This window comes from Ailuropoda melanoleuca, chromosome 4 (genome assembly GCF_002007445.2).
Source record: "Ailuropoda melanoleuca isolate Jingjing chromosome 4, ASM200744v2, whole genome shotgun sequence".
Classification (NCBI taxonomy): domain Eukaryota; kingdom Metazoa; phylum Chordata; class Mammalia; order Carnivora; family Ursidae; genus Ailuropoda; species Ailuropoda melanoleuca.
Window position 1 is genome coordinate 58,902,214 of NC_048221.1, and position 26,222 is coordinate 58,928,435.

General features: G+C 37.1%; 1 protein-coding gene across 1 annotated transcript in view; it reads right to left on the reverse strand.

The window, feature by feature from the left end:
* CCDC138 (coiled-coil domain containing 138) overlaps window positions 1-26,222 on the reverse strand; it is a 160,299-nt gene that overhangs the window by 48,693 nt on the left and 85,384 nt on the right. The window contains exon 12 of the mRNA XM_034657263.1: window positions 17,624-17,816. Within this exon, the coding sequence (XP_034513154.1) occupies window positions 17,624-17,816 (193 nt within the window). The remainder of the gene's footprint in view (window positions 1-17,623; window positions 17,817-26,222) is intronic.

Consider the following 26,222-nt stretch of genomic DNA (forward strand, 5'->3'; position numbering starts at 1 on the left):
TATATATATATATATATATATATATAATCCCTGGAACTTTCTTTTTTTTATATATGGTAGTTCTATTTTTAATTTTTGGAGGAACCCCCATCCTGTTTTCCATAGCTTCCATTTACATTGCCCCCAATAGTGCATGAGGGTTCCCTTTTCTCCACATCTTTGCTTGGAACTTTCTTAAAGATGTTCCACAGATGACTGGGAAGCCTGTAAAGCCAACATTGAGAAGCACTAATTTAACCAGAATCAATGCAATGAGATAGTAAGATATCATTTTTTATATCATTACACTTCAACACACCAAACAACCCAAATCTACTAGTACTCTTACAACAATTTTACACTGTGCTTTTTACTATACAAGAATACTCCAGTTTCCTAAACTCTTTCAATATACTATTGAAAGGAATTTAAAAAACTGTTTGTGCTGTTCAAATACTAGTGAGTTAATTTTTCTACTGAAATGTCTGTTTAAAGAAGGCTTGAGGGTGCTTTGAAATACAATGAAAATATGACAGAATCAACCCCACTGAAATTTACTACCTTCTGGCTGATGTGTTGCATTTCATCTTTGCTGTTTTAGTTTACATAAACTAAAGAAGTAATATAAAAGCTTTATTAAGAATGAGAAGCTGAGGATAACCTGTGTGAAATACCTATGAAAGAACTGAAATACATAAATACATATTTAAATACATATGAAAGAATTTTGAGAAATTAAAATCTGTGCCTCAATTTATTTTTTTTATTTTTTTTTAAAGATTTTATTTATTTATTCAACAGAGACAGAGACAGCCAGCGAGAGAGGGAACACAAGCAGGGGGAGTGGGAGAGGAAGAAGCAGGCTCATAGCAGAGGAGCCTGATGTGGGGCTTGATCCCATAACGCCGGGATCACGCCCTGAGCCGAAGGCAGACGCTTAACCACTGTGCCACCCAGGCGCCCCTCAATCAATTTATAGTACATTCTATTCTTTTGGTAGAATTTAGTTCAAAGAACACTGCCATTATTGTATTTAATTTTTGTAATTAAATAAAATAAAACACGGTAAATAAATGTGTATTTAGGTTAAGCAAAGTTGCTAGATTCTGTTCAAGTCTGCCTTACTTAGAAACCTATCTTTATTTAGCACTCAGCAGAATACTATAGATGAATCCTGAACTCAATTCTTCACAGAAACAAAAGTTTTTATCACAGTGCCACCTACTGTATTTGGCGTAGATTACTTCACTTCTCATTAATACATCATCTGAGATTAAATAGGTTAAATGCTACATGACACAGCAAATCTGTGAACTTAAAAAATTGTCCTTTATTAATTTGGGGAGGGGGAGATGGTATTTGGTGATTTTATTTTTAAGCTGTCTTACTTTTTAGAGAGAAGTAAAAAAATTATATCATTATTTTAATTTCCCTAATAGTGAAGATTTTCTAAAATCAATACCAATTTAACTTCTAAGAGAATATTTTAAGAAATTTTAGTTATCAATTGTACCCAAACTGGTTGTTGTTTTAAGCAACAAGTGTTTGTGGTTTATTATAAAGCAATACAAATCTAACGCAGTCTAACAGACGTCAATTCTGATCTCAGGTAAAACCAACTCTTAGAAGTTAAAAAATACTAACTAATAATGCTTATGACAATGCGAGCAGCTAGTGCTTACTGTATGCCACACTCTTTGCTAAACCTTCACATTAATTCTCATTTGTTCTTCAAAAAAATTGTGGTGAAACACAGAAAAGAAGGGGCCTGCCCAATGTCACATAGCTAGTGATGGGACTGCGACTCATCCTTAGTTATCTGACTGCAAAACTGAAGTTCTTAATCCTACATTGTTCCTGATATCTGAGAATGGCAATAATTCCTACATTTCTTTATTCTTTAGGCTTGAAGTATAAATAAGTACATAATTTACAAAAATATATATCTGTATAAGTTGGGGGCCAAGTGTTGAGAGAGGCACGACAACAAAACTAGCTCCGATGCACACAACTAAAAAGGAGAGAGAGTATATTTAATTAGAAATTTGTCCCTAAAACGATAGTATCAGGTAAGATTCTTACCTTTCAGTTCTCATATCTTTACATAGATCAAACTAGTATGTACATACTGAAGGTTTTATTAATTAAAGTGTTTTCACATTGACAACCACATCTACATACTTAAAACTGTTAATGACATATAACATTCCACAGTCCTCATGATGATACTGTTAAAGACCTGATTATTTAGGGTCAAGAAAAGATCTGAGTCCCTTACAAATGCCTGACTCTCAGTTTGCTCTTCTGTAAAAAATGACACCACCATCTACCTTATAAGGTTACTATGGGGAATAAATTTTTAAAAACCAAATGAATTATTAGAAAAATGCCAACAACACTGCAAGAACTTATTTCCTTCACTATTCCAATTGCGGGTTTGTCAATTATTTATCCTTTATCATTATTAGACAGCACAATAAATTTTATTAAAGGTTATGATACATTTTGGTGGCTCCTGTAAGCAGAATGTACTTCAAAAATGGTAAGCTACAATCAAAATTGTACCTGTTTTGACTCTTAACCATAGAGAACAAAGAGATGGTTACCAGAGGGGAGGTGGGGGGGGCAGAGTAAAACAGGTGATGGGGATTAAGGAGTGCACTTGTAGAGATGAGCACCAGGTGTTGTATGGAAGTGCTGAATCACTCTACTGTACACCTGAAACTAACATTACACTGTATGTTAACTAATGGAATTTAAATTAAAGCTTTAAAAAACCGCACATTTCTCAAGACAGTTTTGGTAATATTAATCTTATAAGTGAACAAATGTTTTATAATTTGAAATACTGCATATTGAAATATTGTAATTTGAAAATACACACATTTTATCAATAAAGACTTTTAGTTGGCATTATAGTCAATCATTTTATATTTTGTGAGTATAATGGATACAAGGTTATATCTTACAGTTAAATTTTATTTCAGGGAATCAGTGTAGCACAGTCACTAAGAGTGCAGACTTAACCTCTCCATGCCTCAATTTCCTCATTTACAAAACTGAGATGTTGATAATACTGACATCTCATAACCTTGTTGTAAGGATTCAATGGGTTAGTACATGTAAAGAGCTTAGACCATAACAGAGGAAGTGCTATGTAAGTATTTATTATTATTTCTTTCATTATCTCTGGAGTACATGCTCTGAGAAAGTCACAAAATAAGGTCAGGAGGGTGGGCTCTAAATAGAGATGAGCTGAACCAGACTCTCTCAAATACTGGCTTGACATAATTATCTAACCTCTATAAACTAATAACACCAATATGGGAATAATAATATTCAGAGAAAACCAATAAAGGACTTAGCATTACACTGTCAAAATCACACCAAGTATTATTATCTTTTTGAACAACCTATTTGCACTATCCTCAATGGAAACCAAATATTATCTTATATATATTTGGGTTATTAAATATTTAATATTATGTATATTACCTAACATATTAATCTAATTTCTATTTACTTTTTATATTAAATTTATCAATCTTATAATGGATAACTTTCTTTTATAATAGGAAATATCTTACCAAACTTAAAACAAGTCTCTTATTCTGATTTAAGACTTTTTCTTATGTGTAAACTTTGAGTTCTCCCAAATTTGCTGCAGCACATAAGACAGTGTCTTTGGAGAGAGAAAAAAAGATGGTGGAGGAGTAGGGGGCCTTTTTTCAGCTGGTCCCTGAATTGAGCTGGATATCTCCCAGATCATCCTGAACACCCACGAAATCAGCCTGAGACGCAGGAAGATACATCTGGATATCTACAGACGAACATCTCCGGCGCTGAGTATTGAGGTACGAAACGGGGAGCTGTGAATCTGCGCACAGATATCGGAAGATAAACGGAACGGGGAGGGAGCCGACATGCTTGGGCGCTGGGAAGCAGTAGCCATTTGCACTGGGGAGTGAGCCAGACTCGAGGACCGGTAGCCACAGAGAAACCAGACTGAGACGGGGAGCTCGCAGGAGCTCGGGAGTGCACGTAACCAGACTGAAAGCTGGAGCTCTGGAGCAGGCAACTGAACTAGACTGAAACAGGGAGCTCAGGAGTGCATGCACGACCAGACTGAAAACCAGAGCTCCAGAGCGCTCACTCGAACCACACTGAAACAGGGAGCTCGGGAGTGCATGCAAGAACTGGGGCAGCTGGCAGTGTTAGAAGCACAAAGGACAGAGACGTGCCGGCCCTGGGAGTGAGGACTGGGAGATCAGCTGTGGGGCACACAACCCGGGATGCTGCAGGGTTTTTAGCAGCACCAACAGAAACAGAGTTAAAGTGGCCAGGAGAGCTCAGTGGAGAGCGGACTGCAATCTCTCTGTTCTGAGACAGAGGCTTGGATACGGCCACTGTGCTCTGACTCTAAGAAGAGTCACAGAAAACCGCCAGGGAAAGCCGCCAGAGAACAAAAGCCCAGAAATACCAGCTCACATTGTGCCCATCCTCATCCCCCCTTGCAGGGGACAGGGTGATTCTACCCAAACAGGGTTGCCTGAGTATCAGTGTAGCAGGCCCTCCCCCAGAAGGCAGGCTGAAAAAACAAGAAGCCCACATCCCTAAGTTCCCTATAAAACAAGTGCACCTTGCTTGGGTCCTGGTCAATAATTTGGGCTCTGCACATCCCCCTAACCACTCCTCATCAGAATGAGGAGGAGGAATCCCCAACAAAGGAAAGAAACAGAGACTGTGGCCTCTGCCACAGAACTAATGGATATGGATATAACCAAATTGTCAGAAATGGAGTTCAGGGTAACAATGGTCAAGATGATGTGTAGGCTTGAAAAAATATTAACGAAAATATTAACAAGAATATAGAATCTCTAAGGGCAGAAATGAGAACGAATCTGGCAGAAATTAAAAATGCTATGAATCAAATGCAGTCAAAACTGAATGCTCTGAGGGCCAGGGAAAATGAGGCAGAAGAACAAATGAGTGAGTTGGGAGATTTGGGATGATAGCAAAGAAGGAAAAAATGGAAACTTGGCTTAAAAAAATCCAATCTCAAGAATGTAGATTATGGGAGATTACTGATTCAATGAAACGTTCCAAAGTCAGAACATTGGGATCCCCGACAGGGTTTTGAAAGAGAGAGGTCTAGAAGAGATATTTGAACAAATTGTAGCTGAGAACATCCCTAATCTGGCAAAGGAAACGTGCATTCACGGTCAAGAGGCAGAGACCCCTCCCAAGGTCACTAAGAACAGACGAACATCATGTCACATAATAGTAAAATTCGCTAATATTAGATCCAAGGATAAAATCTTGAAGGCGGCGAGGGGAAAAGAATCCTCATCTACAGAGGGAGGAATATCAGAATAATGTCAGACCTGTCTACAGAGACCTGGCAGGCCAGAAAAAGCTGGCAAGACATATTCAAGCACTAAGTGAAAGAACATGCAGCCAAGGATCCTTTATTCAGCAAGGCTGTCATTCAGAATGGATGGAGAGACAAGGACCTTCCAAGATGCACAGAAACTGAAAGAATATGTGACCTCCAAGCCAGCCCTACAAGAAATATTAAAGGGGGGGGGTTGTATGAAAGTAAAAAGATGCCAAGAGTGATCCAGAACAGAAATTTACAGTCTATAGAAACAAAGACTGCAGTTAGAGAGACAAAAGGACACTATATTATTCTTAAAGGATATATCCAACAAGTGGATATAACAATAATAAATATCAGGGGAGCAGCTAGACACACAAGCCAACTCTTAACCAGAATCAAGAGACATGTAGATAATAATATGTTAATAGTAGGGGACCGCAACACTCCGCTCTCAGCAATAGATCATCTAAGCAGAAAATCAACAAAGAAACAAGAACTTTGAATGATATACTGGACCAGATGGATCTCACAGATATATACCGAACACTACACCCCAGAACAACAGAATACTCATTCTTTTCGAATGCACATGGAACTTTCTCCAGAATAGAGCATACACTGGGTCACAAAACAGGTCTCAACTGATACCAAAAGTCTGAGATTATTCCCTGCATTTTCTCAGACCACATTGCTTTGAAACAAGGAAAAATTTGGAAGAAACTCAAACACTTGGAACCCAAGAACCATCCTGCTTAAGAATGACTGGGTAAACCAGGGAATTAAAGAAGAACTTAAGCAATTTATGGAAACCTTTGAGAATGAAAACACATCAGTCCAAACCTACGGGACACTGAAAAGGCGGTCCCAAGGAGAAACTACATAGCCATCCAAGCCTCACTCAAAAGCACAGAAAACTCTAAAATGCAGTTTTTATAATCTCACCTTAAGAAGCTGGAGCTGGAAGAGAAGAACAGGCCTAACCCACAAATGAGAAGTCAGGTGATCAAGATTAGAGCAGAGATCAATGAATTAGAAACCAGGAGCACAGTAGAGCAGATCAACAAAACTAGAAGCTGGTTCTTTAAAAGAATTAATAAGATCGATAAGCCACTGGCCAGACTTATTCAAAAGAATAGAGAAAGGACCCAAATTAATAAAATTATGAATGAAAGGGGAGAGATCACGACTAAAACCAAGGATTTCATTAGAAACTATTATCAACGATATGCCAATAAATTAAACAACCTGGAAGAAATGGATGCCTTCCTGGAAACCTACAAACTACCAAGACTGAAACAGGAAGAAACTGATTGTTTAAACAGATCGATTAATTATGAAGAGATTGAAGCAGTGATCAAAAACCTCCCAAAAACAAGAGTCCAGGGCCTGATGGATTCCCCAGGGAATTCTACCAAACATTCAAAGAAGAAATAATACCTATTCTCCTGAAGCTGTTTCAAAAAATAGAAACGGAAGGAAAACTACCAAACTCATTCTATGAGGCCACTATTACCTTGATCCCCAAACCAGGCAAAGACCCCATCAAAAAGGAGAATTACAGACTGTTATCCCTGATGAATACGGATGCCAAAATTCTCAACAAGATCCTAGCTAATAGGATCCAACAGTACATGAAAAGGATTATCTATCATGACCAAGTGGGATTCATCCCTGGGCTGCAAGCGTGGTTCGACATTCACAAATCGATCAGTGTGATAGATCACATTAATAAGAGACAAGAACCATATGATCCTCTCAACTGATGCAGAAAAAGCATTTGACAAAATACAGCATCCTTTCCTGATAAAAACTCTCAGAGTGTAGGGATAAAGGGTACATTCCTCAATTTCATAAAAACCATCTATGAAAAGCCCACAGTGAATATCATTCTTAATGGGGAAAAGCTGAGAGCCTTTCCCTTAAGATGAGGAACAGGACAAGGGTGGCCATTCTCACCATTATTGTTCAACATAGTACTAGAAGTCCTTGCAACAGCAATCAGACAACAAAAAAGAATAAAAGGTATTCAAATTCAAACTCTCTCTTTGCAGATGACATGACACTTTATACGGAAAACCCAAAAGACTCCACAACGAAATTACTAGAACTCATACAACAATTCACTAATGTGGCAGGATACAAAGTCAATGCACAGAAATCAGTTGCATTTCTGTACACTAACAATGAGACAGAAGAAAGAGAAACCAGGGAATCAATTCCATTTACAAAATCACCAAGAACCATAAGATATCTTGGAATAAACTGAACCAGTGAGGTAAAGGATTTATATTCTAGAAACTAAAGAACACTGATGAAAGACACTGAAGAAGACACCAAAAGATGGAAATACATTCCATGCTCATGGATCAGAAGAATAAACATATTTAAAATGTCTATGCTACTCAGAGCAATCTACACTTTCAACGCCATCCCGATCAAAATACCAATGACATTTTTCAAAGTCCTGGAACAAAGAATCCTAAGATTTGCGTGGAACCAGAAAAGACCCCGAATCGCTAAGGAAATGTTAGAAAAGAAAAACAAAGCCCCCCGGGGGCATCACATTGCCTGCTTTCAAGCTATATCACAGAGATGTGATCACCAAGATAGCATGGTACTGGCAAAAAACAGACACATAGACCATTGGAACAGAATAGACTCCAGAAATGGACCCTCAGGTCTATGGTCAACTTATCTTTGATAAAGCAGGAAAAAACATCCAGTGGGAAAAAAAACAGTCTCTTCAATAAATGGTGCTGGGAAAATTGGACAGCAACATGCAAAAGAATGAAACTTGCCCACTCTCTCACACCATAAACAAAGATAAACTCTAAATGGATCCAAGACCTCGATGTGAGACAGGAATCCATCAAAATCATAGAGAAGAACATAGGCTGTAACCTCTTTGACATCGGCCACAGCAATTTTTTTATGACACGTCTCCAAAGGCAAGGGAAACGAAAAAATGAACTTGTGGGACTTCATCAAGATAAAAAGTTTCTGCACAGCAAAGGAAACAGTCATCAAAACAAAGAGGCAACTCACAGAATGGGAGAAAATATTTGCAAATGAAACTACAGATAAAAGGCTGGTATATCCAAGATCTACAAAGAACTTCTCAAACTCAATACCCAAGAAACAAATAATCAAATAAAAAAATGGGCAGAAGATATGAACACTTTCCCAATGAAGACATACAAATGGCTAACAGACACATGAAAAAATGTTCAAAATCATTAGCCATCAGGGAAATACAAATCAAAAGCACATTGATACCACCTTACGCCAGTTAGAATGGCAAAAATAGACAAGGCAAGAAACAACAATTGTTGGAGAGGATGTGGAGAAAGGGGAACCCTCCTACATTGTTGGTGGAAATGCAAATTGGTACAGCCACTCTGGAAAACAGTGTGGAGGTCCCTTAAAAAGTTAAAAATAGAGCTACCCTATGACCCAGCAATTGCACTACTGGGTATTTACCCCAACGATACAGATGTAGTGAAGAGAAGGGCCATATGCACCCCAATGTTCATAGCAGCATTGTCCACAATAGCTAAATTGTGGAAGGAGCTGAGATGCCCTTCAACAGATGAATGGATAAAGAAGATATGGTCCATATATACAATGGAGTATTACTCAGCTGTCAGAAAGAACGATTACCCAACATTTGCAGAACACGGACGGCACTGGAGGAGATAATGCTAAGTGAAATAAGTCAAGCAGAGAAAGACAATTATCATATGGTTTCACTCATTTATGGAACATAAGAAGTAGGAAGAGCGGTAGGAGAAGAAAGGGAAGAAGAAGGGGGGCTAATCAGAAGGAGGAATGAACCATGTGAGAGTATGGACTCTGAGAAACAAACTGAGGGCTTCAGAGGGGAAGGGGGTGGGGGAATGGGATAGGCCGGTGATGGGTATTAAGGAGGGCATGTATTGCGTGGAGCACTGGGTGTTATACACAAACAATGAATCATTGAACAGTATATCAAAAACTAATGATGTACTGTATGGTGACTAACATAATAAAAAATTTAAAAAAATACAGTGTATCTTTTATTTTTCTCTATACTTATCATCATTTTCCCTAACTATACTTAGTACATGTCTTTTCCCTTTTCTGGTTCTTTTACTTGGCTTACTTTGCTCTACCCCAAGATTATATAAACTGAGATCCACCAGCTGCCTTTCATCCCTCAGCTTACTGATCGTCTACAGCACCCAACAATGAAGGCAGAAAACACAAGGTCAGGAAAGATCAGTTCATCAGCTCTAGAATTTGATACCAATGTGAATTTCACCTTTTAACCACTCACCTTTTTTAACATTAATTTTCTCTCCCTCAAAGTTTTCCTCAGGGTAATATGAACCTTCATAAGGTATTACAATGGCGCTTCATAAACTGTAAGATAGCATTTCCCAAATTGTTCTCCTCAGAAAACTAGTGCTATATATCACTCTTCTGAAAAGGATTTGGAAGTTAAATAAGTTTGGGAAATGTTGCATATGGTGTATTCTAGTTTTATAGATTCATAAAGCCCACTAGTAATGAAATTAAAGTACTGGCGTTATTAAACTTTACTTACTCTCAAATTTCTCAAACGTTTTTAACTAAAGACCACAACAGTGAATTGAATGAAAACTAATCACAGATGTGTTTGTCAATTAAATGGCAAACTAGGGATGGTTTTACAACTTTAGAGAACCATATTTTTGCTTTATGTGCTTTGTTAGCCAAAATTAGGAGAGGATCATGGGTGGTAATTTTTATACACCGTAAGGCAATATGTAGCTTATTTTAAACGCATTTTAGTATTTTAAAAATCTATTGCTTAGATCTTTAATAACATACCTGACTTATTTCAGTTAATCATACTCATTCTGCCTGTTTGGTAATGATTTAACTAATTTTTAAAATTTGGTTCCACCTCTCAAAGTTTGTCTGCGGTCAAATTAGACCTAACAGATTATTTTCTTTTTTAAAAGATTTATTTATATATTTTTAGAGAGAGAGTAAGAAAGCAGGGCGAGGGGCAGAGAGAGAGGGAAAATCTCAGACTCCCCGCTGAGCACGGAGCCCAATGTAGGGCTCTATCTCATGACCCTGATATCATGACCTGAGATGAAACCAAGAGTCGGACACTCAATCGACTGAGCCACCCAGGTGCCCCTAGACCTAAGAGATTATTTTCAATCACCAATTTAATACACAAGTACCTCTGGAATCTCCTATAGGGTTTTTTAAAAAATAGTTTTAATATATATTTCTAAATGAATTCTGAGTGGTTTCTCAGTTATTTCTTTTAAAAACTTTTAAAACCATTTCACAATCAGAAAAAAACGCCTAAACAAATAATTTTTCAAATTACAGGAAGAGCATCAATTGTGTACTCACGTATTTAGATGAAGGATAATAAACTTACAGGTTTCTTAGAGATTCTTAAAATAAATTGGAAATTTAGTCTAATTTTTCAACTTCCATTTTATATACTAAAATTATGATTATACTTAAGAATATACACACTTTTCAGAAGTTACTTACTTCAGAAGTTATTTGCTTAGAAATTGGCCAAAATTCATAACAAAAACAAACAAGACAGTTATGAAGTGACTAGGATGGGCAAGAGATATCATAATGTGAATTCTGGTTAGAAATTTTATTACCAATTATCACAGAGAGCTTAAAAATTTACTACATATTGTCAGTATAGAATGAATTGCAAACACACTATTAACTGAAAACAGTCAAGTTACAGAAAAACATGGTATGATAGGGGCACCTGAGTGGCTCAGTCAGTCAAGCATCTGACTCTTGATTTCGGCTCAGGTCATGATCTCAGGGTGGTGAGATGGAGCCCTGTGTCAGGCTCCAAGGTCAGCAGGGAGTCTGCTTGAGATTCTTCCTCTCCCTCTGTACCCACCCCCCGCTTGTGCTGTCTCTAAAATAAAATAATCTTTATAAAAAAACATGTTACGTATGATTCATACGTTTTTAAAAGAAGATAAATCAAAAGTAATGTTGTGCTTTTAGAGGTTGATATAACACCACTTGAGGAGCAGCTGTGAGCCCACCACATGTTTTCCTGTTGAATAACTCACTGGTCTTCTTGGATGCCATGCTCTTCCACAATTCCAAACTTTGGCTCATACTTTTCCTTCAGGAATAGCCTTCTTTATTTTCTGCCTATGAAATCCTACACACTCCTGACAGTACAGCTCAAATGCTAACTCCTTTATACTAAATCCTCTCCTGATCCCCTAAATCATACCACCAGAACTAATTTATCATCTCTCTTTAACCAGAAGCACATTATTTAAACTTCTGTGTGGATAATTATAAGATGAACAGAAAGAAATATTTACAATCTACTTACCCACCAGACTCTAAGGACTTTGAAAGCAGGTACTTTTTTTTTTTTTAAGATTTTATTTATTTATTTATTTGACAGAGAGAGCCAGTGAGAGAGGGAACACAAGCAGGGGGAGTGGGAGAGGAAGAAGCAGGCTCCTACTGGAGAAGCCTGATGTGGGGCTCGATCCCAGAACGCTGGGATCACGCCCTGAGCCGAAGGCAGACGCTTAACGACTGCGCCACCCAGGCGCCCCTGAAAGCAGGTACTGTCTTATCATTGTTTCTACTTTCTTAAAAAGGTGACTTGCACAAGGAAGCAACCAAATTCACTAATTCAATATGTATATATGAAATGCAAATTGTGTCATTTCTGGACTTACTAATCCTATTGCCCTATTTTGATGTTTTAAAATTACTCATTATTATATATCATGATTGTTCTATTTTAACTTTAAAATTGTATTTCTTTTATTTTTTTAAACTTAAATACAGTTGACTATAATGTTACAATAGTTTCAGGAGTACAAAATAGTTATTTGACATTTAAATATACTACAAAATGCTCAAGACAATACATCTAGATACCATATGTCACCATACAAGGTTATTACAATATTACGGACTGTATTCCCTATGCTGTACTTTACAATTGACTTCATTCATTCATTCAAAGTAGGCTCCACACCCAGGCCTAGCGTGTGTGTGACCTGACTCATGACCCTGAGATCAAGACCTGACCTAAGATCAAGAGTCAGATACTTAACCAATTGAGTGACTCAGGTGCCCTAGATTTGTTTTTGTATGGCTGAGTGACACTCCTTTGTGTGTGTGTGTGTGTGTGTGTGTGTGTGTGTGTGTGTATGCACCACATCTTCTTCTTTATCCATTCATGTAACAATGGATACTTAATTCCTTATCTTGGTTATTTTAAATAATGCTGCAGTGAGTAAACAAAAGGGGTGCGTATATATTTTCAAACTACTGTTTTTGTTTTTTCAGGTAAATACCTAGTAGTGGAATTACTGGATCATTTAGTAATTCTATTTTTAATTTTTTGAGGAACCTCCATACTGTTTCCCACAGTGGTTACACCAATTTACATTACACCAACAGCATACCAGGCTTGCCTTTTCTCCACATCCTTGCCAAACTTACTATTTCTTGTTTTTTTGATAACAGACATTTTGACTGGTGTGAGGTGTTATCTCATTATGGTTTTGATTTGCATTTCTCTGATGATTAGTGATGCTGACTACTTCTATGTCTTCTTTGGAGAAATGTCTGTTCACGTTCTCTGCCCACTTTCTAATCAGATTTTCTTTTCAGTATTGAGCTGTATTAAGTCCTGTATATATTTTAGAAATTAATCCCTTATCAGATATATCAGTTGCAAATATCTTCTCTAATTCAGTATGTTTTCTTTTTATTCTGTGGATGTTTTCCTTCATTGCGCAAAGGCTTTTTAGTTTGGTGTAGTCTCAATTGTTCATTTTTGCTTTTGCTGCCTCTCTCTTCTCCTTCTGAACCCCTATAATGCAATTATTAGTATGCTTAATGTTGTCCTAGAGGTCCCTTATATCACTTTTTTATACTTTTTTTCTTTTTGCCGTTCAGCTTGGATGATTTCCACTACCCTGTCTTCCTGACTGCTGAGCTGTTCCACATCCTCTGATCTGTGGTTGACTCCTCTAGTGTTTCTCCTCCTAAGTTAAGGAATCATCTTCATGATCATTACTTTGAATTGTATCAAGTAGGCTGTCTATCTCTGTTTTGTTTAGATCTTTTTCTGAGGTTTTTGTCTTGTTCTTTCATTTGGAACATACTCCTCTGTCTCCTCATTTTGTCTGACTTTCTGTGTTTCTATGTATTAGGTAAGTCAGTACGTCTCCTGGTCTTGACAGTAGTGGCCTTATGTAGAAAACATCCTGTGGGGTCCAGAATCACAATGCTCCCTGGTCAACAGAACCCAACCCTCAAGGGGTGTCCCCTTGTGGGCTACAAACACATTCCTATTGTGACTGGGCTGCAACTGCTGTGCCAACTGGTGGGCTGAGGTGACTGCTGGACCAGCTGCCTCCAATGCCCAGCCACGACTACTATGGGTGCAGTGGTAGGAGAGTCTGGCCCTGGCACAGCTGAACGAGAGGCCCAGCTACAACTGCTGCAGCTATGCTGGTTGGTGGGGGTCAATCACCAGTGTGAAGGCTGTTGATGCCTATCTTTGACTGCTACAGGCATGCTGGACAGTGGGAGGTGCTTTAAAAATGTGCATGCCAGGGCAAGTGCCCTGGGGAAGGCATGTCCACAGGGGAATGCTAGTATAGGGCAAGCAGTGTCATCAAGGTAGATGGAGAGCGTCAACTGGCATGGCAGCATCATGCCAGCTAGGCTGAGGAGGGCAAGAAAAATTGCACCTGTCAGCACTCTGCTCCTAGAGAAAGTTCCTACAGATCCCTACCCCTCTAGCACATGCCCTAAAATTAGTAAATAAATCTCCTTCACTTATGGCTCAGGTGCTTTTCAAATCGCTGCCCTGTGCTGTCTGAGTGAGACTGCGTATGAACCCTTTAGAGCAGAGTCTCCATTTCCCTCTAGTCCTCCCAGAGTTATGGCCTCCTATTCTTCAAAGCCAGACATTATGTGGGCTTGTCTTCCCAAAGCAGATCTGTGGAGTGAGGGCTCACAATGTAGGGTTTGAACCCCTCAGGCAGGTCTCTGCACCTGTGATGTCCTTCCTGATTCTCGATTACCACACCACGTGTTAGGTTCCTAAGCAGACCATGTCTCTTCCCCTCCTACCCTTCATGATGTGGCTTTTTCCTTTTATCTTTAGCTGTAGAATAGCTGTTCTCCTAGCCTTCAGGTCATCTGCAGAAAGAGTTGCTCTATATGTAGTTCCATAGATTTGCTGTATCCATGGGAGGAAGTGAGGTCAAGATCTTTCTAATCTGCCTTCTTCTTTGACTCTATCAGAGTTGCTTTAAAATCTGCTAAGGTAAGCCACTACCCACGTTGCTATTTTACTTGTTTTAAATTATTACATTCATTGCAAGTATTATTTCAAACTTTCCTACCACTTTCTCAACTTACACACACTATACTTGAATTTTCATTGGTATTGTTACACTAAGTCACTTGGAGTATCTTATAATTTTTAATATATATGTTAGGAAGAATATATGTTAGGAAGAATAAAAGTCCTTTATTTCTGGGGTGCCTGGGTAGCTCTGGTGGTTAAGCACCTGACTCTTGATTTCGGCTCAGGTCATGATCTCAGGGTTGTGAGATCAAGCCTTGCATCAGGCTCTGTGCTAGCCGTGGAGCCTGCTTGAGAGTCTCTCGCTCCCTCTGCCCCTCCCCCACCCTAAAAGAAAAAATCCTTTATTTCTGCCATTTAACGTCAGCAATAATCTTTATTATTTTTTTAAGATTTTTTTTTAATTCATTTGAGAGGGAAAGATCGAGAGAAAGAGAACATGAACAGGGGCAGGGGGAGGGGCAGAGGGAGAAGCAGGCTCCCCACTGAGCAGGGAGCCCAATGCAGGGCTTGATCCCAGGACCCTGGGATCATGACCTGAGCTGAAGGCAGACACTTAACTACCTGAGCCACCCAGGCACCCAGCAATAGTGTTTACTACCCTCTCCACTCATCTATTATTTACCTGTATCTTTTTTTAAAGATTTATCTATACATCAAAAACCAGGGATGTACTATATGGTGACTAACATAATAAAAAAATATTATTATAATTAAAAAAAGATTTATTTATTTTTAGAGAGAGAAAGAGAGTGTGTGCGGGAATGCTAGTGGGGGGAGGGGCAGAGGGAGAAGGAGAATCTCAAGCAGACTCCCCGCTGGGAGTGGAGCCCTATTTAGGGCTCGATCCCACAACCCTGGAATCGTGACCTGAACCAAAACCAAGAGTCAGATGCTCAACTGACTGAGCCACACAGTGTCACACCCACATCTTTATTTATACCCTATTATATCTCACAAAGGATGAAGTTTACAGACGCCAAATAAGATTTATATCCTAATTTTATACTTTTTTTTTTACATTAACAAGATTTCTCCTTTTACATGTTATTGCTGTTTGTTAGTGATATTCACAGTGGTCATACTATACAGCCATAGACAGTCATAGATGGTAATGGTAGTATTGAAAGTCAACAGACTTTGTGAATTTTGTTTGAAGCTCATTTTCTGAAACACAAATTCCATCAGACTGCTGTAAAAATACCAGAGACTGTGTAGCTTATACACAACAGGAATTTTACTGCTCACAGTTCTGGAGGTGGAGAAATCCAAGACAAAGTTGCCAATACAGTCGCCAGTATGGTGAAGACCCACTTCCTGGTTCACAGCCTGAAACCTCTTTCTCACTGTGTCCTAACAAGGTGTAAGGGCTAGAGATCTCAGTGGAGATTCTTTTATAAGGGCACTAATCCCATTCATAAGGGCTCCACCCTCATGATCTAAGGACCTCCTAAAGCCCCCAACTACTAATACCATCATCTCTGGGGGTAAGCATTTCACCATATGAATCTTGTGGGGTCACAAATATTCAGAACACAGCACATTATATTCACTAAATTTCTTAGCTAGTTTCATTGAATGTCCTTGATTTATACAGCGTATCCACGAATGAGCAGTTTTCTGTATTCCTTTCTGATATTCATCTTTCTTTTTTTTTAATGGCTCACCGAAGATGGTCAGCATGTCCAATACTGTACTGCACAGAAGTGGTGACAGAGAGTACCTAATTCCCTCACTTGTTTTATTTCTCTATTGCATTAGTTTTATCAGTAATGCAAATTATATTTTATCAAATGATGTTATAATGCATGTTGATATGTGGTGAACTTTATTTTGGACTAATAGACCCTTCTCATAAATGATGTTTCAAACAGTTACCACTCAAACTGTTTAACTATGAGGACCATAAACATAAGGAAAAAACTAAGAAGACAAGTTATAGTTTCGTTTTTTGTTATTGTTATTGTAAAATTCCATAATTGGGTGTAACTAAATAGTACACACTTCAGAGAAAGTAGTAAAATTAAATTATTGCCATTTTCCACTAAAAAAACTTCAACCAGACTGAGTTATATAATTTAACAAACAGGAACGATAAAAGATGGCATATTTAATGTTTCACTATATTGGTATATACTTAAACAAAAATCTTATTCAGTAATCCAAAAACATAACTCCTTAGAGCTGTATAGCAAAACTGTATTAAAAATGGTCAACTCTGATTGAAACATTATTTTTAATTCATTCATTTCTTTATTCACTATTATACAATAAGCACTATGCTAGTTGCAGGGAGATAATAGTAAACAAGGCAATATTTTTCTTCAGTCAACTTACAAACTAGCGTAGGGACTGACAAAATTTTTCTATAAAGGGCCACATAATAATATAGGCTTCTAGGGGGCCATATAGTCTCTGTTGCCAACTACTCAGCTCTGTCATAAGACAAAAACAGTTTATTAGACGAGTAAAAAATGAGCATACATGTGTTTAAATAAAACTTTATTTACAAAACAGGTGGTGGGCCAGATCTGGTCAATGGGCTACATACAGCTTGCCAACACCTGCTCCAGTAAAAATTAACGAATTAGGAATTTCAATACTATACAATAAATGCAATGATTGTGGGAAGCATAGGTTATTGTGGGAACATGATCTAAGAGAATCAATATAGTCTTCCAGGAGAAGACAACAATCCAACTGACTACTCCACTTTCTCAAATTCATCAAATAAAAGTAGTTTATTGTAATGTGCCACCATTATAAAAATCTCATTCTAAAAATGGAAAACATTTGATTATGCAAGAATTACTTCATTATATATTATTCTCTTCTGTTTATGAAAAATTATGCCATAAGCACAAGTGAAAGCTTACCTTGAGTGACTGTTTTGAGAACAATTAAAGTTGATAAAAATCTCAATGGTAAATTGGAGCTCTTAAAGAAAGCAGCTGTCTTTGGTTTATTCTCCACTGAATATTCTAAAGAATTATCTTGAATTCCCTTAGTTACTACTCCTTTGAATATGTCTTCACCCAATCTCCTCAATGTTGATGTCATGGTTGAATGCTGTTAAAAATATGTACCATCTTAGTATATATATTTATGTCCATGATATATTTCAAATACTACAATCAAATACAGAAGCTAAAAATAAGTCAATTTTTTTCTAATTAAAAAATGGGTTGGAAATATGCAAGATTAAAAGGAAGTAATTTTATAATCAACTTTTTAAAATTATTTGACTTTTTCTAAAAGAAATGAGCAGTCAACAAGAATTAAGAAATTGGAAATGTAATTTTCAAAGAAAAAATAAGGAGAATTGAGACAAGAGTCAACTTGAAAATGTTTAAGAATATAAGATCATGATATGCTTCTGGCACAGAGAAATCAAAGGCACAGGAAAGTCGGCACTATAGGTTCTCCACTCCTCCACCATTACTGACAAATGGTCTGTTGGTTATATCTTACAATGTCAGCTTGTAAAGTGATCATCTAGGGCCTCACTGCTTTACAGCTTACTATGATCATAACTATCACAGTGATTTTAGTAACTTTTAACAATAGTAGAACAACAAAACACCGGGTTAGGATCATGGATAATTCTGGGGCGCCTGGGTGGCTCAGTTGGTTAAGCGTCTGCCTTCTGCTCAGGTCATGATTCTGGGGCCCTGGGATCGAACCCCATACTGGGCTCCCAGATCAGTGGGGAGTCTGCTTCTCCTTCTCCCTCTGCCCCTCTCCCTGCTTGTGTGCACTCTCTCTCTCAAATAAATAAAATCTTTTTTTTAAAGAGCCTGCTTGAAATTCTCTCTCGCCCTCTGCCCCCCACTCTTCTTGAAAACAATAATAATTAAAAAAATAAAATTAAATAAAATTAGATATACTGAGATTTAATGGGTATCAAAAGGCACAATGATTGGGTGGTGAGTGGCTTAACAAATGCAATCTAATATAAATATTTGGTCAATAAACCTTAAATCCAAAAAAGGAAGCCTCATACAAGATTGGCAAGAATATAAATTGGTATAGCCATTGTGGAAAACAGTATAGAGGTTTCTCAAAAATTAAAAAAGAAATACTATACGATCCAGTAATTCCACTATTAGTTATCTACTCAAAGAAACAAAAACATTAATTTGAAAAGATATATGTATTCCTATGTTTATTGCAGCATTATTTACCATAGCCAAGATATAGAAGCAACCTAAATGTCTATCAACAGGTGACTGGATAAGGCGTGGTGTATATATATGTACAGTGGAATATTATCCAGCCAAAAAAAACAGATGAGATTTTGCCATTTGTGACAATATGGATGGACCTAGAGGGTATTATGCTAAGTGAAATAAGTCATACTGAGAAAGGCAAATACCATATGATTTCATTCATATATGGAATCTAAAACAAATGAATAAACAAAAAGCAGAATCAACCTTTAAATACAGAGAACAAACTGATGGTTGCCAGAGGGAAGGGGGGTGAGAAGAAGGGCAAGGTGGGTGAAGGGGAGAGGGAGATACAAGCTTCCAGTCATGGAAGGAATAAGTCACAGGAATAAAGGCACAGCACAGGGAATATAGTCAATGATATTATAATAGTGCTATATGGTGCCATTTGGTACCTACACTTGTGATGAGCAAAACATAAGTACAGAAAAGTTGAATCAGTATGTTGTATACTCGAAACTAATGTAACAGTGTGTGTCAACTACACTCAAATGAAAAAAAATTTAAGTTTTTAATATCATTAGGAAAAGATAATATATATGTGTTTTAAAACCTTGGTATAAAAATCGGAGAAAATATTAGAAATTCTAGAAGTTTCTTGATGCCTCATATTTCTCAGACTTGGAGCTGAAAAGGCTGGCAACCTGGAAAAAAGCTCCAGCTTAAGTCTGCTCTCTCTAGCCAAAAGGCTAGGAAAAGAACAATGTTGCAAGACAAAAAAACTTTTATTTTTTAATTTTATTTTTAGGGGGGAGGGGCAGAGGGAGAAGAGAATCTTAAGCAGGCTTCATGCCTAGCACAGAGCCTGATGTGGGGCTTGATCTCACAATGATGAGATCATCACCTGGGCCAAAATCAAGAGTCAGATACTTAACTGAGCCACTGAGGTGCCCCAGACAAAAAACTTTTAGACAAAACCACAATCCAACCAAACACCATAGAAAAGATCTGTGGTCCAACATCCACCTAAATGAGCAAAATTCCAAGGACAGCCTACACTCTACCCTCAACCAGGCAGTAACAAGGTGTCCATGAAGGCAATGTGAGGGGTAGTTATGAGGCACTCCCATCCCTCCCAGTTAGGGAGGTACCAGTGGAGGCCTAGTGGAGAACCAGAACTCCCCTCCCCACCCCAGATATCAATAGAAGTCTGGCGGGGAACCTGGACATCTACTTAACTAGGGCAATAAAGAGAAGCCATCCTGTATTTCCTTTGCAAGTACAGTATCAAAAGACAGTCTGATAAAACAGAGACCCAGAGTCTTATATCATAATATCCAGTTTTCAATAAAAAAAAATCACTAATCACACAAAGAATCTGGAAGATCTCAAACTGAATGAAAATTAATAATTCCCAACACCAATGGCACAAAGATGTTAGAATTATCTGACATTTTAAAGCAGCCATGATAAAATTTAATAATTATGCATTTTTTTTAAAATGTAAAATAGAAAATTTCATCAAAGAAATAGAAAGTCTTGCCAAAGAAAATATAAAGAACCAAACAGAAATTTTAGAACTAAAAATACATTAACCAAAATTAAAAACAGATAGGTTCACTAGCTAATTGAATCCAACAGTACATTAAAGGGATTATTCACCACAATTGAGTGGAATTTATTCCTGGGCTGCAGGGGTGATTCAATATCTGCAAAACAATCAACATGATATATCACATTAATAAAAGAAATGAGAACCATATGATCCTCTCAATAGATGCAGAAAAAGCATTTGACAAAATACAGAATCCTGCCTTGATAAAAACCCTCAAGAAAGCAGGGATAGAAGGAATATACCGCAACATCATAAAGGCCATATACAAAAGACCCACAGCAAATATCATCTCAATAGGGAAAAACAGAGCTTTTCCCCTAAGGTCAGGAAGAGAAATGAAGGCATAGATCCCATTTACAATTGTACCCTAACAATAAGATACCAGGAATAAATCTAATCAAAGAGATAAAAGATCTATACTCTGAAAACTACAGAACACTAGTGAAAGAAATTGAAGACAACACAAAGAAATGGAAAAACATTCCACGCTCATGGATTGGAAGAACAAATATTGTTAAAATGTCTATTCTACCCAAAGCAATCTACACATTCACAATGCAATCCCTATCAAAATAACACCAGTATTTTGCATAGACCTAGAAAAAACAATCCTAAAATTTGTATGGAACCAGAAAAAACCCTGAATAGCCAAAGCGATCCTGAAAAAGAAAACCAAACTGGGAGGCATCACAGTCCCAGACTTCAAGCTCTATTACAAAGCTGTAATCATCAGGATAGTATGGTACTGGCACAGAAACAGACACACCAATTAATTACCAGAACAGAGAACCCAGAAATGGGCCCACAACTATATGGGCAGCTAATCTTTGACAAAACAGTTAAGAATATCCAATGGAGAAAAGACAGTCTCTTCAACAAATGGTGTTGAGAAAGCTGGAGAGCCACATGCAGAAGAATGAAACTGGACCACTTTCTTATACCATACATGAAAATAAATTCAAAATGGATGAAAGATCTAAATGTGAGACAGGAAATCATCAAAATCCTAGAGGAGAACACAGGCAGCAATGGAATATTACTTGGCCATCAAAAAGAATGAAATCTTGTAACAAGGTGGATGGAGCCAAAATGTATTATGCTAAGTGAAATAGAGAAAGACAGATATCACATGATTTCACTCATTTGTGTAATTTAAGAAACAATATTGATGAACATAGGAGAAAGGAAGGAAAAATAAAATAAGATAAAAACAGAGAGAAAGGCAAACCATAAGAGACTGCTAAAAGGACTGAGGGTTCCTGGAGGGTAGGAGAGTGGGGGGGATGGGCTAAATGGCTGATAGGAATTAAAGAGGACACTTGTTGTGAGAGCACTAGGTGTTATATTTGAGTGATGAATTACTAAATTCTACTCCTGAAACCAATACTACACTATATATTTACTAACTTGAATTTAAATTAAAAAAGAAAAAATACACAAACAAAAACAATGGATAGGCTCAACAGCAGAATGGAGGACACAAGGAAATAACTGGTTAGCTGAAATTTAAAACAACACAATTTACCTAATCTGAACACTGAGCTGGGGGAAAGAAAAAAAAACTAGAGGGAAAAATAGAGATTCCGGGAACTGAGGAAGTATAACAAAAGATTTAGCAACCCTGTCAATCAGAATCCCAGAAGGAAAAGAAACATGAGGTGGGGCTGAAAAAATACTTAAATAATGGCTGACAACTCCCCAGAGTGGCTAAATAAATAAATCTAGAGACTAAAGAAGCTCACCAAACCCCAGAAAGGATAAGTCCGAAGTGATCAACAAGATACATCATAACCAACTTACAAAACATTAAGAAAAAGAAAACAATTAAAAGCAGTAACAGAGAAATTAACATATATAAAGCAAGCAATTCAATCAACAGTGGATTCCTTATCATAACCCATGAAAGTTGTCTAGAAGAAATTAGTACATTTTTCAAGTAGTATAAGAAAAGAACTATCATCTCAGAATCCTATACCCAGTGAAATTATCCTTTAGGAATAGAGAGGAAACTAGGAAACCCGAAGATGAAGTGAAACTAAAACAGTTTGTCATCAGCAGACCTATTCTAAAATGCTGCTTAAGAGAAGTTCTCTATGATGAAATGAAACAGTAAAAGAAGGAACCTTGGACTATCTGGAAGGAAGGAAGAACTCAGTAAGCAGAACATGGGCAAATACAATAGACTTTCCTCCTCCTTCTGAGTTTTATGTTTGACAGTTGATGCAAAAATTATAACACTGGGCAAAAGGGCAAGGTTTCTTTTTTTTTTAAGATTTTATTTATTTATTTGTCAGAGAGAGAGAGACAGAGAGAGCACAAGAAAGGGGAGCAGCAGACAGAGGGAGAAGCAGGCTCCCCACTGAGCAAGGAGCCCAATGAAGGACTTTGATCCCAGGACCCTGGGATCATGACCTGAGCTAAAGGCAGCAACTTAACCATCTGAGCCACCCAGGCCTCCCAAAAGGCAGGGTTTCTATACTTCAGTTGAATTAGCAAAATGAAAACACCAGTAGACTGTGGTAAGTTATCCGTATACAATGTGATAACCCAGAAGGACTAATAAAAAAACTATAAAAAGAAAAATACTCAAAACTATAAATAAACCAAAACGGAGTTTTAAAAAAATGTTCAAGTAACCCATAGTAAAGCAGGGTAAAGGATAACCCAAAGAAATGAAAAAAATACACGAAAACAAATAGTAAACAAAAAATAAAATAATAAACTTAAGCCCTAACACAACAATAACTATATTAAATATAAATGGCCTAAATATACCAGTTAAAACACAGGACTTGATAAAGTTGATTAAAAAACAAAATCTAGCTACATGCTATCTACAAAGAACTCATTTCAAAAAAACATTGTAAACAGGTCAAAATTAAAAGAATGGAAAAGGACATCATCAACCTAAGGAGAGCAGAGTGCTTATATTAATATCAGAGAATAGATCTCAGAGCAAAGAAAATTGTGAGAAACATTACATAATGATAAAAGAGTTAATCCACTAAGAACACATAACAATCCAAAATTTATATGCACAAAGCAATAGAGTAGTAAAATGTATGAGGCAAAAATGATAAACAGTAGAAATATATAAATTCACAATTATAGCTGAAGACTAGATACAACTAGACAGAATATTAACAAGCTTATAAACTAAAAAATGCCATCAACAAGCGGGATCTAATCCACATTTATAGAACACCCACACAACAAGAGCAAAATACACATCCTCAGCCAAATGATGTCAACAATACAACCAAACCAGAAGAACAGAAAAGTACAAAAAAGATCTAAAACAAACTTCTAAATAATTCATGGGTCAAAGAGAAAGTCTCAAGGGAAATTTTTAAAATACATTAAATTGGAAGAAATGAAAATGCACCATATCAAAACTTGTGGAACACAGTTAAAGCAGTGCTGACAGAAAAACAGCACTAAAAATAAGCACCATGTTAGGAAAAAAGTAAGTCTCAAATGAATAATCTAAGTTTTTACCTGGTAACCTAAAAAAAAAGGAGAACAAAATAAATCCAAAGCAAACAGAATGAAGGAAATAATAAAAAGATAAAAATGAAAACTATAAAATAATGAAACAAAAGAAGATCCTTTTTAAAAATCAACAAAACAAACTTCTGGCAAGAAAGACAAAAAAAATGACACAAATTATCAATACTAAGAATGAAGCAGAAGGTATTACTACAAATACTGAGGACATCAAAAGGATAATAAGACAATACTATGAAAAACTTTACACACATATATTGAAAGGTTAGACAAAATGGTTCATTCAATTCCCTGAAAAGCACAAACTTCTACAAATCACTTATATAAATTACATAATATCCCTATAACTATTAAGGAACTTGAATTCATAATTTGAAACCACCCCAGGGCCCCTGGGTAGCGCAGTCGTTAGGCGGCTGCCTTTGGCTAAGGGCATGATCCTGGTGTTCCGGGATCGAGTCCCACATCGGGCTGCTCCGCTGGGAGCCTGTTTCTTCCTCTCCCACTCCCCCTGCTTGTGTTCCCTTTCTCGCTGGCTGTCTCTCTGTCATATAAATAAATAAAATCTTAAAAATAAATAAATAAATAAATAAAACCTCCCCAGGGCACCTGGGTGGCTCAGTCAGTTAAGCATCTGCCTTCAGTTTACATCATGGTCCCCGAGTCCTGGGATTGAGCCCCACATCTCACTGCTCAGTGGGGAGCCTGCTTCTCAACCACTGCCTGCTACTCCCCCTGCTTGTGCTCTGTCAAATAAATACAATCTTTTAAATAAATAAATAAATAAATAAATAATTTTTAAAAATCTCCCCAAAAGAGATCTCTAGGCTGATGGTTTCACAGAAGTCTACCAAAAGTCTAAAGAAGAATTAACACTAAATCTGTTTCAGAAAAAGAGGATGGAACGCTTACCAAGTAATTTTATGAACATAGTGTTACCTTGATACAAAACCAGACAAAGATAGTATAAAAGAACAGAAAACTGTAGACCAGTATCCCTAATGAATACAGGGTCCAGAATTCAGCAAATATAAAAAGAAATATATAACACGGCTAAGTGGGGTTTATTACAGGAACACATGGATAATTTGAAAGCCAATCAGTAATGCACCATGTTATCAGGTTAAAGAAAAAAAATCACACGATCATTATCAATAAACGCAAAAAAAGCATTTGAAAAGTTTCAACACTCATGCATAAAAAAAAAACACTCAGAAAAACAGGAAAAAAGGGGAACTAAACATGGTAAAAAGCATCTATAAAACTACAGTTAATATTATAATTAATAGTAAAGGACTCACTGTGCTCCCCCGTAAGATCAAGAAAAAGCCAATGATGTCCATTATCATTCATATTTACCATGGTCCTAAATATTTTAGCTAATGCAAAACAAAAATTAAAGGCATACATGTCAAAAAGAAAAAAAAGGAAAACAAAAAAAAAAACTTTCCACATTTGCAGATCCACGACTAGGTAGAAAATTCCAAAGAATCGTCAAAACAAATCTTAAAACCTGTATGATCATGGTCACAGGATACAGAATGAACATGGTACCAACATGGACACCAAAATTTTAAAAATACCAACTGCAATTACTCAGAAACATTAAATGTGCAGCTGAAAATCTAAGAAATAATGTACAGGCATTTTATGCTTAAAACCACATAACATGGATGAAAGAAATCAAATTCCTTTTTCTTTTTTTTTTTAAATGATTTTTTATTATATTATGTTAGTCACCATACAGTACATCCCCGGATTCTAATGTAAAGCTCGATGCTCCATTAGTTGCGTATAACACCCAGTGTACCATGCAATACATGTCCTCCTTACCACCCATCACCAGTCTATCCCATTCCCCCACCCCCCTCCCCTCTGAAGTCCTCAGTTTGTTTCTCATAGTCCATAGTCCCTCATGTTTCATTCCCCCTTCTGATTACCCCCCCTTTCGTTATCCCTTTCTTCCCCTAACAATCATCCTAGTTCTTATGTTCCATAGATGAGAGAAACCATATGATAACTGTCTCTCTCTGCTTGACTTATTTCACTTAGCATTATCTGCTCCAGTGCTGTCCACGTTGCAGCAAATACTGAGAATACATTCTTTCTTATGGCTGAGTAATATTCCATTGTATATATGAACCACAGCTTCTTAATCCAGTCATCTGTTGAAGGGCATCTCGG